Source organism: Lepidochelys kempii, chromosome 2, assembly GCF_965140265.1.
Source record: "Lepidochelys kempii isolate rLepKem1 chromosome 2, rLepKem1.hap2, whole genome shotgun sequence".
NCBI classification, from domain to species: Eukaryota; Metazoa; Chordata; order Testudines; family Cheloniidae; genus Lepidochelys; species Lepidochelys kempii.
Window position 1 is genome coordinate 6,568,242 of NC_133257.1, and position 12,867 is coordinate 6,581,108.

At 51.3% G+C, this 12,867-nt stretch overlaps 1 protein-coding gene across 4 annotated transcripts in view; it reads right to left on the reverse strand.

The window, feature by feature from the left end:
- The window catches only part of ADGRB1 (adhesion G protein-coupled receptor B1), a 372,262-nt gene that overhangs the window by 142,324 nt on the left and 217,071 nt on the right, over window positions 1-12,867 (reverse strand). For all 4 annotated transcript variants that reach the window (XM_073329984.1, XM_073329983.1, XM_073329982.1 and 1 more), the window contains 4 exons: window positions 12,643-12,711; window positions 8,691-8,799; window positions 6,784-6,927; window positions 2,207-2,282 (listed from right to left, as the gene is read on the reverse strand). In XM_073329984.1, coding sequence (XP_073186085.1) covers window positions 2,207-2,282; window positions 6,784-6,927; window positions 8,691-8,799; window positions 12,643-12,711 — 398 coding nt within the window. The remainder of the gene's footprint in view (window positions 1-2,206; window positions 2,283-6,783; window positions 6,928-8,690; window positions 8,800-12,642; window positions 12,712-12,867) is intronic.

A 12,867-nucleotide genomic window follows, 5' to 3' on the forward strand; every position in this document is an offset into this window, starting at 1 on the left:
AGGCTTTGGGCAGCTAGCTTCTACTCTGGAGTGACTGGGTCAGACTTTTAACCCTTTGACTCCCTCTGTCCTGCCGCCCACTTTAACTCCCGACTGTGGCTTTGGTACCAAGGGCCTCCATTTGGAATGCCAGTCCTCTCTCAGGGTGGATCTCCTATAAACCCCAGCTCCAAGGCCACAACAATCCAAGAACTGTGAGATCGAAGAAGAAATTTAAAATAGTTAAAAATAAATGTCTTTAATGCTATGTGTGCTTAACCTGTGGAACTCACTGCTCCAGGAGATAATCAAGGCAAGTCAATAGAGAGGAGACCCATACATGAATAAGACTAGCCATTGTTATTTACCAGGGTACATCTGTGGTGTATTTAATTTTATTTAAATGGAGTGACTCTGGATTTAAACCAGCGTTACTGAAAACAAAATCTGATCCTTATTCCTCTTGCTCCCAGGAAATAGACTGATCACCAGTTGTGGGTCAGGAAGACAGTTACGCTATAGTACGGTATTGCACAACTAAGTACATTATTGGGGCTATTCCTATCTCCTTGCAACATCGCTGTTGGAGAGGAATGAAGGACTTTTCCTCTGATCCAGCATTTCTTCCATACAGCCACAGGAGATTCAGGGCTGTGCATTGTTTAAAGGAAACTGGCCTTAATTAAGCAATGTCGTAAATCAGGACCCAGGGGAGAATGCCCTGGCAGAAACGCCTGCGGAAGCTGGTTAGCAAAGCTTATTCGCCACTCAGCCAGTGCAAGCTGAAATATCATTTGCGCCCAGGATGGTTATTGCCCTTCCAGTCTCATTCCCAGCGCTGTAATGGAAGATATTATAGAATACAGTCCCTTTGCTCACTAATTCTAATTCGCTAGCCACCCGCCACTGCCAGCGCTAAATCTGTAGGTATTTAAATGATTATCAGCGAGGAGAGATGCCCTGGCGTTTATGGTAAATGGGCGCACACTAATCAGTCCAGAACAGATTTAGAAGGTGCCTTAGGATGCTTAATTTACTGCCTCAGTACCAGCCTCAGAAAAAAAAAAAATAGAGAGGAAAAGAAAAGCCATTGCTGAGCACAAAAGCTTCAGTGCCCCGAGGCACTTTGCAGAGGCCTGGAATGCTGCAGACATGTGCAGCCATCCGTGCCGCTCCGCTCCACTCCCCGAGCCTGTCTTGAGCAGTACTGCTCTCGAATGGCACCGTGTGGCAGGCAGCTCCTCTCCCAAGCATGCAGCCCCAGATCTGTCAGGAACACGGCGACCCGAAATGGCTCACCGCGGTGAGGGAGAGTGGGGGTGATTGGGTAAAAATCCATCATGGGGAGGAGATTTTGATGCCACAGTTCTGCTCTTGAATCATATGCCCTGTACCTGCCCAATGCTGAGTGCCCTTAGCGCCCACTGAGATCCAGGGAGGTGGGGGCATTCAGCACCTCCTTGAGGGGAGGAAATAGGGAGTGTGCCAGGGAAAGAGGGGACTATTAACTCTTTGGCCTCCCCCGCAGCTGTCCTATTGTCCTATCTGAGTCTGGGCAGCAAGGCAAGGATTTGAGAATTTGTTTGATGAGTGGGTTGTAAGGGTCCACTCACCAGCTTTTTCCACCTGTGACAGGTGCTGCATGATGCCCAGCACTGGCGTCAGGGACAGTGTCCATGTCACATAGGTGTTGTGTCCCCACTCCCTGGTGTCTCTCTGGAGGGAGACCACAGCTATTTCATCTCTCATCCAGACAGATCCCAAGGAATTATGATCCCAGGGAACATGGCAGACCATCATGATCTCAGCACCAGAGGGGATGTTCGCTGAGAGGTCAGGATTCTTGAATGCCTCTTTGTAGGAGCATAACACCTCAGCAAGTAGCTACTACTTAGCGCTTCAGTGAGCAGAAGGGAAAACCCTCCCCTGGCGCAGCTGGCCATGTGGTGTGCAATGCTGCACAAAAAAAGGAAAATATCTTCCTGACCACCCTGACAAGGATCAGCTTATGCCCTGAAGCATGAACTTGGACTGAGCCAACTTCATGTGCAGCACCAGTTATTTGTGGCGCAAAAGTTATCCCTGCAGAACCAAATCCTCTCCCTCTTATGCAAGTAGCTCCACTGGCTGCGCAAGTCCTGCCTGGCCCCTTTAATTTCCAGCTGAGGAGGTGGGTTTGGGGCCATCCGAGTGACGATGCGCTCCGGAAGGATATGGGTGTCCTTACCTTTGGAGCGAGAGGATGCTCCCCAGGTTCCGGTACAGCACCGTGCCCACCACGAAGACGGACGAGTCGTCTGTCTCTGCGAAGCGGCAAAGAGAGGGGAGAGAAACACAACAGCACTGTGATGATTAGGGACCGTGAAAGCATCGTCAGCACCGTGGCACTGCAGTGGGGAGAGGGCCTGAGGGTAGTTTATGTGGGGCCCGTCCTGCAGGCATTAGATTTCAACGGGAACATATTCAGTGGGGAAGAGGGGAGACAGGGCATGGCAGTAATGAACACAACAGGAAGGGGGGGTCTTTGTGGAGGCTGCTGCACTCAGGCAGGGCCAAACGCGTCTCCTCGGATCTTCACCTCCCCACAGGCTGAAATTTCCCCCCTGTGCTGAGGGCCCAGGCAAGGCCTAGGTGTCATTTATCAGTTTCAACGGGGCTGCTGCAGTGGTGCGTATCCTGGGGCAGGCTGAATTTCACACTGCCTCTCTCCCACAAGCCGCGGCACCAGCTCGCACCACTCAACACCCCACAGGCAGCGCTCGGTACCTCGCCGACTTGGACCCTCTATAATCACACAGGCCTGAGGCCCGTGCACGGGCCTTGAGCTTTAATTTGACTGAGCCGGACTGGAGGTTTCCTCTTCAGAACTCCAGCTAATTCCTCTGACAAGGCCAGGTCAGGAGGCACGTGCTGGGAGTCTAATCGGAAGCAGCAGCCGCCCTGGCAGAGGCTGGATGGATTCAGCGGTTTGTTCACCTCTGGAGATCTCTAGCTGGGCTCCGCAAGCAAATCCGCTGAGTGGCTCGGAGGAGGAGGTCGCTAGCCCCCACCTGGCTGCCTTGCGGATCAGTTCTGAAGCCGGGCCGAAGAAGAACGGTCAGGGAGCCGAGCTGCACCAGGGTGACACTAGCAGCTGCGCGTGGGAGATTTGCACCCACAGGCTGCAGAGCCCCAGCCTGACCCAGACCCCTCTCCATCCCTGCACGACTCTGCACTTGACATCAGTTCTCTGCTGTCTCCAGAGGATGTTGCCACTGTCAGTGAAAGAGCCACGGATGCTGAACGGCTGGGCCTGGCTCCACTGGGCTGGCTCCCTCACACTGGCATGATGGATGCTAATGTTATCTGACACCGCACAGCCGGGGCAAAAGGGCCGAGAGGCCGCAGGCCCTTCAGTTCTAATCCCTGATGAGCCTCCGACTCATTTGTGTGACCTCTGGGCACGTCACTTGCACCCCCACCCCGCCCCGCCTCCCTCCCACAACCCAGCTGAGAAAAACCAGATCCGACATCTGAACAGAACCTTAATGGGTACAAACATTTCATTGGTGTTTGGCCTGGTCCTGCAGATCCCTACACAGACAAGAGCCCCCTCACCCCTATTGTGGTAGGTCTGCAGCAGGTAACAACCCCCCGCTGCACCTGGCTCTCACACTCACGTGATATCATGGGTGAGCAGAAAACTTTAACCCCATGAGCCTGATTCTCATTTACGCCCTTCTGGAAATGCAAAGAGGCTGTCATGTAAATGATACTCAGGTCTGAATTTCTTGGGTCTTTATCAAGACTTTAGCGACGTAACTGCCCCGTCTTATTTATGTGCAAAGATGACAGAACAAGAAGCAATGATCTCAAGTTGTAGTGGGGGAGGTTTAGGTTGGATATTAGGAAACACTATTTCACTAGGAGGGTGGTGAAGCACTGGAATGGGTTCCCTAGGGAGGTGGTGGAATCTCCATCCTTAGAGGTTTTTAAGGCCTGGCTTGACAAAGCCCTGGCTGGGATGATTTAGTTGGGGATTGGTCCTGCTTTGAGCCGGGGGTTGGACTAGATGACTTCCTGAGGTCCCTTCCAACCCTGATAGTCTACAATTCTGTGAAATTACACCAGCAGGTTACCTGGTCTAGCACAGTGTTTTATTTTGATCATCCATTCTTCAGTAGCCCAGTGACTGGAAGCTGTACACCTGCAGCATCTGCACACGGAGCTGCAAAGATTGCATGCCCGGCTGTAGTTGCAGCTTGCAGGCATGCTGCATGCCCATTTGCACTTGACTAGTTTGAAAACTATTTTGTTGGCTCCTCAGCTGGTGTAAATCAGCATAGCTCCATTGAAACCAACAGCTAATTCACACCCGCTGAAGATCAGGTCTTTATTTTAGCAAGTTGCAAAGTTGTTATTCTATGAAGCAGTGGTGGCCAAACTTACTGACCCTCCGAGCCGCATATGACAATCTTCAGAAGTTCGAGAGCCGGGCGCGCCTGCCACGGTTCAGGGCTTCAGCCCCATTGGAGGTGCCTGCCGGGGCTTGGGGCTGAGGCCCCACTCCTGCTGATGTTCCAAACCCCAGTAGGCTCACCCTGGGGGGCTGAAGCCCTGAGACCTCCATCCTGCTGGGCAGAAACCAGAAGCAATGCATTGTGGGGGCTGCTGAGGGTAAGAGGAGTGTGAGACTCAAGCTGTTGGGGGGGCGGAACCTTTAAATTGTGTCCCCCGCCCCCACTCTCAGCAAGCACCAGTCACCTCTGACAGAAACCCCTAGTCCCACCTCCCTGCTGCAGGGCAAAAGCCCTGAGCTCTCCCCCGAGTCTGCTAGGCAGAGGGGTGGGGGACGTAGGGGGTTCCACAAGGTGCACTTCAACGATGAAAGAACCGCATGCGGCTCACAAGCCACAGTTTGGCCACCACCGCTATAAAGACAAACCGTGCCCTCGCATTCTCCCTGCCGTATGCATTTGCAAAGAAGAGATAGGCGCTAAAAAGAATTACAACGTGTCTCCCACACAAGTAATATATCAAGAAGGACCATCTTTTACTGATATGATTCCAGGAAATGCAGCTCCGGATGGAATGGAAAAGGATAATAATGTAAGTCCTAATTTGGTGTATTTAACCATTTATTGTGCTTGTTGTAAAGGACGTAAAGCAGTTTACAAGGCAGTGATCTAGCCTGAGCTGCAGTCCTGGATTTAGTCTTTTCTCTGCTACTGACTCCCTGCTTGACCTTGGGGCAGTCACTTAACTGCTCTGCGCTTCAGTGTCCCCATCCACAGAATGGTGGTTCTAATGCTGATCTACCCAATGGGACAGACTTTGCAGCTTCATGAATGGCTGTGCTTGGAGATCTTTGGGTGAAAGGTGCACTGGGAAGCCAAGGGATCATGTCAACAACTCGGACAGTCTCCTGCCTTTGTCTCAGCAGAGGACGGTGCAGTCTGATGAAGAAAGCGCAAACTGCCTGCTCTCGCTGATTAAGCCAACCCGCACTGGGGACAGCTACAGAGAAAGGGACAAGGTGCCCCTTTGCAGGCACAATTTAGGCTCCTCTTTTTGAAATACTAGTCTTAAATATTTAGGGCCCAGTCCTGCAAAGAACCGAACATGGCCCACGCAAAGAGGAGCTCTGTAAGCTTACTGAGAACCAAGGCTGACTTCAGTAAGTGGCGTCTACACCCAATACCCCACAGGATCAAGTGTTTGGAGCTAATCCCAACCTCAGAAGACCTGCTGCAGCTAACGGATGGTCCACGGAATAGCTACAGAATCAGGCCCTGGCTGAGCACTCTAGGATCCGAGCCCTGAGCCCTGCAGTTTTCCTTTAAAATCTGAGATTCAGGACGACTTGGCTTATGCTCAAGCGGTGGCTGGATTTGATCTGCTTGCTCCCCCTCTCCCTCCCCATGCTGTTCAGGCCTGATAATAGACTGTCACAGAGCAAATGACCCCCGAGTGATTAATGCCCCCTTTCCTGTAGCCGATGTGTGGTTACAGAGGATTACACACAAGAGCCACAGACATCACTCCAGCTACATGGCCACTGCCCATCCAGCGGCCAAGAACTGCCTGCCTGTCCGGCCGCCAGAGCCAGCCAAGCGAATAACCCAGAACGTTTCATATCCACCGCACGATGAATGGCAACCTTTTCTTCTCCCTCCCTCCCCCCGAAAAACTCCCTTCATTGCCACTCGGCACTGGGAGCCTATTTTCATGAAAAATACAGATCATTAAACTGGTAACACTGCTCCCAAACCGTTCCGAATGCCAAGACATTCGCTCCCAGAGAAGCGTCTTTCTGAGCCCTGGCTCACGGCACTGAAATGATGCCATGGACCAGAGAGAAAACAACACACAACCCCCACTGAGGGCTGGAAGGAACCAGTTTGGGGTCCAGTCTGCACTGGGAGGGGACATCCTGCCCAGCTGATGGCTCGCCTGGAACCCAGCGCATCAGGTCCCTTTCAGGCTAAGTGGAGCGAGTAGATTATTATTGTCTGCAATGTGTCCCAGGTGCATTGTTGCTCTGGGGTTTGGCTCTGCCTCCAGCTGTTTTCTAAGCAAGAAGCCGTTGTGTCTAGTAATGGATCTGTGACCAAATCCGGGATGTAAACTAATCTCCTGAACTTGCTGGGGAGCTCAGACCTGGATCTAAACAACACCTCATCTTTAAGGCTCAGTGCTGCGTTCAGGGCCCGTTCCTCTTGGGCAGATCCTCACTAGCTGAGGGCAGAGCTTGCGGAGAGAGCATACATGATTGAAGCCCCCTTGACGCTGAAGAACAATGATGCTGCAGCAGCACTGCCTTACCCGCGAGCCCCGTAGAGAGGATGCTCTTGGAGATGGTGACCTTGTCCTCGGAGGTCCTGGCCCAGTCCACCATGCCCCTCCAGCCTTTCATGGGGAAGCTGATGTCAGTGGCTGCATTGGCGGGGAGTTTGTGGATGCTGAGGACTTGAGAGGAAACAGAAACAGTAAGTTTACACTGGTGTAAATACAGAGTAACTCTGTATTTACTCTGTTTACACTGGTGTAAATACAGAGTAAGCTGACTTCTTTTACACCAGCGTGACTCCAGAGTGACTCTGATTACTTCATTTACACCAGTGCAAATCCAGAGTGACTCCAATGACTTAATTCACATTGCTGCAACTATGAATAGAAATTCAGAGACTATGAACCATTCAGAGACCAACATTTTGGATTTTCCGCTCTTTGAAAATGCGGCCCTCCATGTCGTATGTACGGTGCAAGGGATAGCTCAGACCAGACAAATGGCATTCCATTAGCCTGGAGAGAGATCAAGGCCATCAAGGCCATCGTGAATTGTCTCAGAGAAAACCCCTCCTTGCCTATTTGGCTAATGGAGCGCCTTCGGGCAAATCCCTCTTTAGCTGGTGGGACGGTGCCTGTAAGAACAAGCAGGGCTCTGGGAAATGTCTCTCCCTGCCGACCATGAGCTGAGGCAACCGGGGATTGAGAAGGGATGAGCTGTGAGTGTGCAAGGTTTTGTGATCTTGGTGGCCAAGAGTGTGATGAAAGCAGAGGAAGACTGGGAGCCTCTGGATTAGCCAGATAATGTCCAGGAGAGCTGAGATCTCTGGCATGGCAGGAGGTATTTGTTCAGCTAACGTTTGTACATAAAGCAAGGTGATAGCAGTAGGCGGGTGGAGCTGGCGCTTCTGTTCACTGAGCAGGACCCCCATGCATCCTTCTGTCCCTCCATACTTCCTCAGCCTCCTCCGCCCTCAGATTAAACTCAAGACACCTTAACCCAAATACTGCCCTTGCTCCCAGACGTGTGACCCTAGAGATGGCCCTGGGCTTGCACTGATGTGAACGGGGCCATTAGCCTGGCCAATGGTGGTTTATACCCTGCACCATATGTTCCGTCACACCTGGGTGGGACATACAGAGAACACATTTGCCTTCCGGGGAGCATGAATGCAGCACTCAGCCGGAGATGCTTGTACCATCCCTTTGATAAACTCTGGAGGGAGCAGGGAGAAGAAGGGTGGTCTTGGGTTTAAATGAGTGGGCTGCAACTTAGGAGAGCCCCGTTCCATTCCCAGCTCTGCCAGACTTCTTCTGGGACCCTGGGCAAGTCATTTCATCACTCTGTGCTTCAGCTGTGACGTGAGAACAACCCTTCCTTTCCCCCATTCTTTGCCTGTCCTGTCTATTGAGCTTGTAAACTCTTGAGGGCAGAAACTGCCTCTTCCCACGTGTATGTACCAGGGCTTGCACCACGGCCAATCTCAGCTGAGATCTCTAGGCATTGACAGAACACAGCTTCTGTTACTGGTATCGGTCCACTGGCCTGGAGTCCCATCCTTTACAGCTGCTGATTCTTGAAGGGAGAGCTGACCTGCCTGCTCCAGCCTCCCTCGGCCTTAGAGAAGCGCTAACTATGCTGACAGCTGAGGACAACACTGCTCCACTTCACCTCATTACCCCAGGAGCCTTCCGAGTTAGCACATTGCCTACAAAGAGTAACAGCGGGGAGCCTGATCCCAAGGACCCGGGCTGCATCTGTATCACGTGTCTCTTACGTGAGAAGAAGTCGCTGCGTGGCTCCCTCTGCTCCCTCCCAGCCCCTGGCCAGCATTTTCCCCCGCCCAGGCTCACAGCCAGCTCATAAAAACTGCAAGGAGCGATGGCATGGTTTGAATCTGCCTGTGGAGCAGGGGAGAGGAGCGGAATCCAAACCGACTCACCTAGATTGTCCGTCACTTGGTAGGAATCCCGGAAATCTTTCATGCGAAATCCAATGACATCAATGAAATCCTCCACAAGCCTGAACAGCTCCTTAGCATTCGGCCCCACCTGCAAACCCAATAAGGAGCGGTCAAATATTTAGCAGCACAGATAGCAATGCGCTCACCTGGGCCTCTCCAATGGCCAGGTTTCCCACCAGGCTTATCCCACACACAGAGAGCCGGAAGCATTCTCTGCTCATGCTGCAGTACCGAGGAGTAGGGAACAACTGTGAGGGCAGAGAACTGATCCACGGAGATAGAAACATGGACAGGAAATGACAGTATCAGATTCAGTTTGGGAAAACGCAGCTGATGGGCTTGGAGGAGAATAGTCCTCATCACAACGGGAGGGCAAAACCACAACGGGAGGGCTCTGATAGTGACCTACCAACCTACCCTCCTTCCTCAAGGTCCCAGTCTGGCCCGGGAAAGCCACATCAGACATCGACAGTTTTCCACGACCTGCAGTTAGCTTAACGTGGTCAGCAAATGAGACATGCCAGGCCCTATCTTCAGGTGGTGTAAATCAGCACTGCTCCATTTACGTCCGGTGGAGAATCTGGCCTGACGTGTCCACCAATGAGGCCAATGTGATTTGGCGCTGCACATGCAGAGATAATAGACCTGCTCTATGCAAGCTCTGGCGTATCTGCGCCCAGAGGCAAACCCTGAGATCCTTACTCATTCAAAACTCCCTTTCACTTTGAGGACTCGGGGGGATCCAGCTCCTGGAATATTGTGCTCAGCTCTAGGAGTCGACATGACTGGAAATACACTGAGCAAAGAGAGGGAGTCCAGAGGATCCTTGCCCGCACCGCTGTTCCTGGGCTGAGTACAGCTAGGCCGGTCCAGACCCACCAGGCTAAGCAAAGGGAACGTTTTCACAAAGCTGTGAAACAGGATGCAACACCACTATTTGAGGACAGCTGTTACAAAAATGGGGGAGCCCATTCCTCAAATCTGGGCACCCCAAGAGCATGTCTAAATCCCAGCTGGGAAGCAGACTTCAGAATTTAGGTGGGGAAATGCCTCTCTTAGGCCCATATGTCTGAAAACTGGGGCCACCATGAGCTGTTGTTGGAGAGGATGTTCTGACTCTTTTACTATGTACAGTTCTCTATTGAGAACTGAGGAGTACTGGTCGCTGAATAGCCTGATCCTAGCTCCATCAGAGACAGCTGCTCCCTCCAACAGCCCTCCAGTGGGACACTGGCTTAGACTATCATGCATACCGCACGGCTCATTCCCAGTGGCAGGACCCCAGCTGCTAGAGGTCTCCTTTAGGGTTGGACTAGATGACCTTCTGGGGTCCCTCCCAACCCTGATATTCTATAATTCCTTGCCAAAGCCTGGCTGTATTTAGTGACACAAGACATGACTCTGGGACAATGTTTCTAACCACAATGACTAAACCTAACTCCCCAAACACACCTAGACTTAAAATTCACACCTGCCTATGCACAGGAAATAAGGACCGCTTTGTTTTGTTTATGTACCCTGTCACAATTTTGCCTGGTGCTTTGATATCAAAGTAATTGCATCTTAGATCTGTCATAGGTTGATTGCACAGACAGTTTAGTGATCAAGCAGTTGTACAAGTAGCCATCTTTATAGGGGAATATCCCCAACCAACCCATAGATCTGTGTAGGAAGAGAATACTGTTAAACAGCCAGGGCTACCATAACAGAGTTCTTGGGTTTGTTTGTGTTTTTTTTTTAAATTGAGAGATGGGAGCTAAAGCCCTGTGTTAAAAGGAATCTGTTTACATGGCATGGTAGATAGTGTGTACCTGCTCTTATCCCCTCTGCTAGGTGGACTGAAACCAGATCCAGCATGTATTCCCCTCTAGCGGCTGGAGGATTTTAGAAAAGCTATTACCAATGATTCTCCTCTTGGTGCTCATGGGAGAACAGACTCCGGCTTTAGAACTGAAGTTTTAGGCCGAGATCCTATTTCTCATTCAAATATACGGAAAGTAGGCATCCATATCCCCTAGGCAACATAGGCCATCTCAGCCATGGTCCTCGTGCTGTCTATAATAGTGGCGGTGGTCAAAAGATGAAAGACCCTCTGACTGATATCAAAGCAGTGCATAAAATAACATCGGCTGCCATGAGAGGGCAGATAGGTGACACCACAGGAATGAACATCAGGTGGGGGTCAGAGGCCAGCGGGCCAGGTTTACAACACAGGGAAGCTGTTAAGGGAAAACCACTGGGAACGAACTGCAGCCTGGAGAAAACTGCAAGTATTTTTATGATGATCAACTGGGTTTCTGCGTTGTCATGACGACTCAGCAGAGTCCACTCCACAGTAATTATTCTGAAATGTGTCTGTAGACACGTATTTGCTAAATTGAGCATACGGTTCTTCGCCTCCTCTGGAACCAGCCAGGGTCATCCATTTCCAGATGTGCTGGGGAAACATCAGCTATAGGGGCGAAAGGGGAGCTCAGTCTCGAGGTCTGTTCAATACTCGGTCTATCCCCTTTTACCTAGGTAATGCGCCCCCTCCCCCTATCTGACTCATTTCAGAGAAGTCTCCGAACAGACATCAGGTGGTAACGTTACTGACCTCGCCCACCTTTCAACGTGTGACCTCTTGCAGGGGAACCAATCCCTTCCCAGCTCAATCAACATTCAGTGCCTGCTATCCGCCAATAGCACAAACCTTGCCTGGAGCTTTTTATTTTCATTTCAGTGTATCTCATCCCTTTATGCAAGGGTCTTTCACTCAGCCCCTTGACGTAGGGGGTCTCAGATTAAACCGGCAGCTTGTTAGCTGCCAGAGACGTACAGTGGCCATTCCGAAGAAAGTTGACCTTTAAAGATTCATGTTGGTGCCGGGCAATCGTCTCTCGCTCCTTTGCTGTTTGCTGCCCCTTCTGAGGGGCTTCACCGGGCAACACAGCGGGTAAAAGAGCCGCCATATTGTAACCCATGCCTTGTGGTCTCCTCAGGGGAATGCTCTCCACCTGATGGACACCTGTCAGAAACCAGACCTGTCTGTGGTGATGTTGACTTCCGAGATGCAGGCACAGGAGGGGTTGTTTCTGAGACGCAGTAACATGGAAGAGACAAGGGAGGAACTACTACAGACAGGGAGCCCTCAGTCAGAGTTGCCTGCGAACAGGCTTTGCCTTCAAGGCAGTATCATTTCACTCTGATGCGGCTCCCTGGGGCGGCAGAGGGATCAGCGCTGTTGAGCAGTGAGCGCTGTGAGGAAGAATGGCATTTTCAGTCCAGGATAGGGACAGTGGGTAAGTCACCTACATACACAGGCAGAAAATGCAATTGAGGCAGGGTAAGGGTTTGGTAAGACATCAACGGGACAAATAGCAGTCCCTATGCCCAGATAGGATGTGCTTTATCTGCTGAATTATCCACCATGTTCCCTAACTGGCAGCATCCCTGGGGAGACGCAAGGCGACCTCGTGAGGAAAAGGTAGCTGAAATATAAATGAACCCTTGTGCAGCTCGAGCTGAGCCGAAGCATGAGCTCAGATGGCAGAGCACAGTCCTGGCCCTTTAAAATCTTACCTGTCCTGCCTGAGTCTTTTCATACAGGACTCAGACTTAGGAGGAACCTTAAAGGGCCAGGACTGCACTTGGCTCTGAAGTCTAGCATGATCCATTTTCCTGGTCACCACTGATTTCTCTAAGCAGAGTAATTCAGCCTTCACTTCTCTTTCACTGCAAGGAGTTGAGTCACTGATGCCTAGCAGTGTGGCCAGATGAGTTCTATCTCTTCTGGGTGAAACAGATGCCCTTTGAGCACAGCACCTGTCAGGCACACATAGCAGTGAGATCACCCAACCCTAGGGGAAATGCCAATAACCCCCCCTCCCCCCATGCCACAGACTGAGAGCCAGCATTATTTGGGTTGTATGTTTAAGCAGCAGGTCCATACCATCTGAGCTTCCTCCCACTTGTCCCGGTTTTCCTCTGACAGCAAGTTGCTGATGATCTGGACGAAGTTCTAGAGAGGCGAGCCAAAAAAGGAAAAGAAAGTCATGGTCAGAATGTGACAGAGCGGAAGGACACGTGCCCCACAACATGTGAAAGAGCAGAGAACAATAGTTTTAGCAAGAAGAGGATTTGCTCTCACTCACAGAGCACCGTTCTTCCCAAAGCA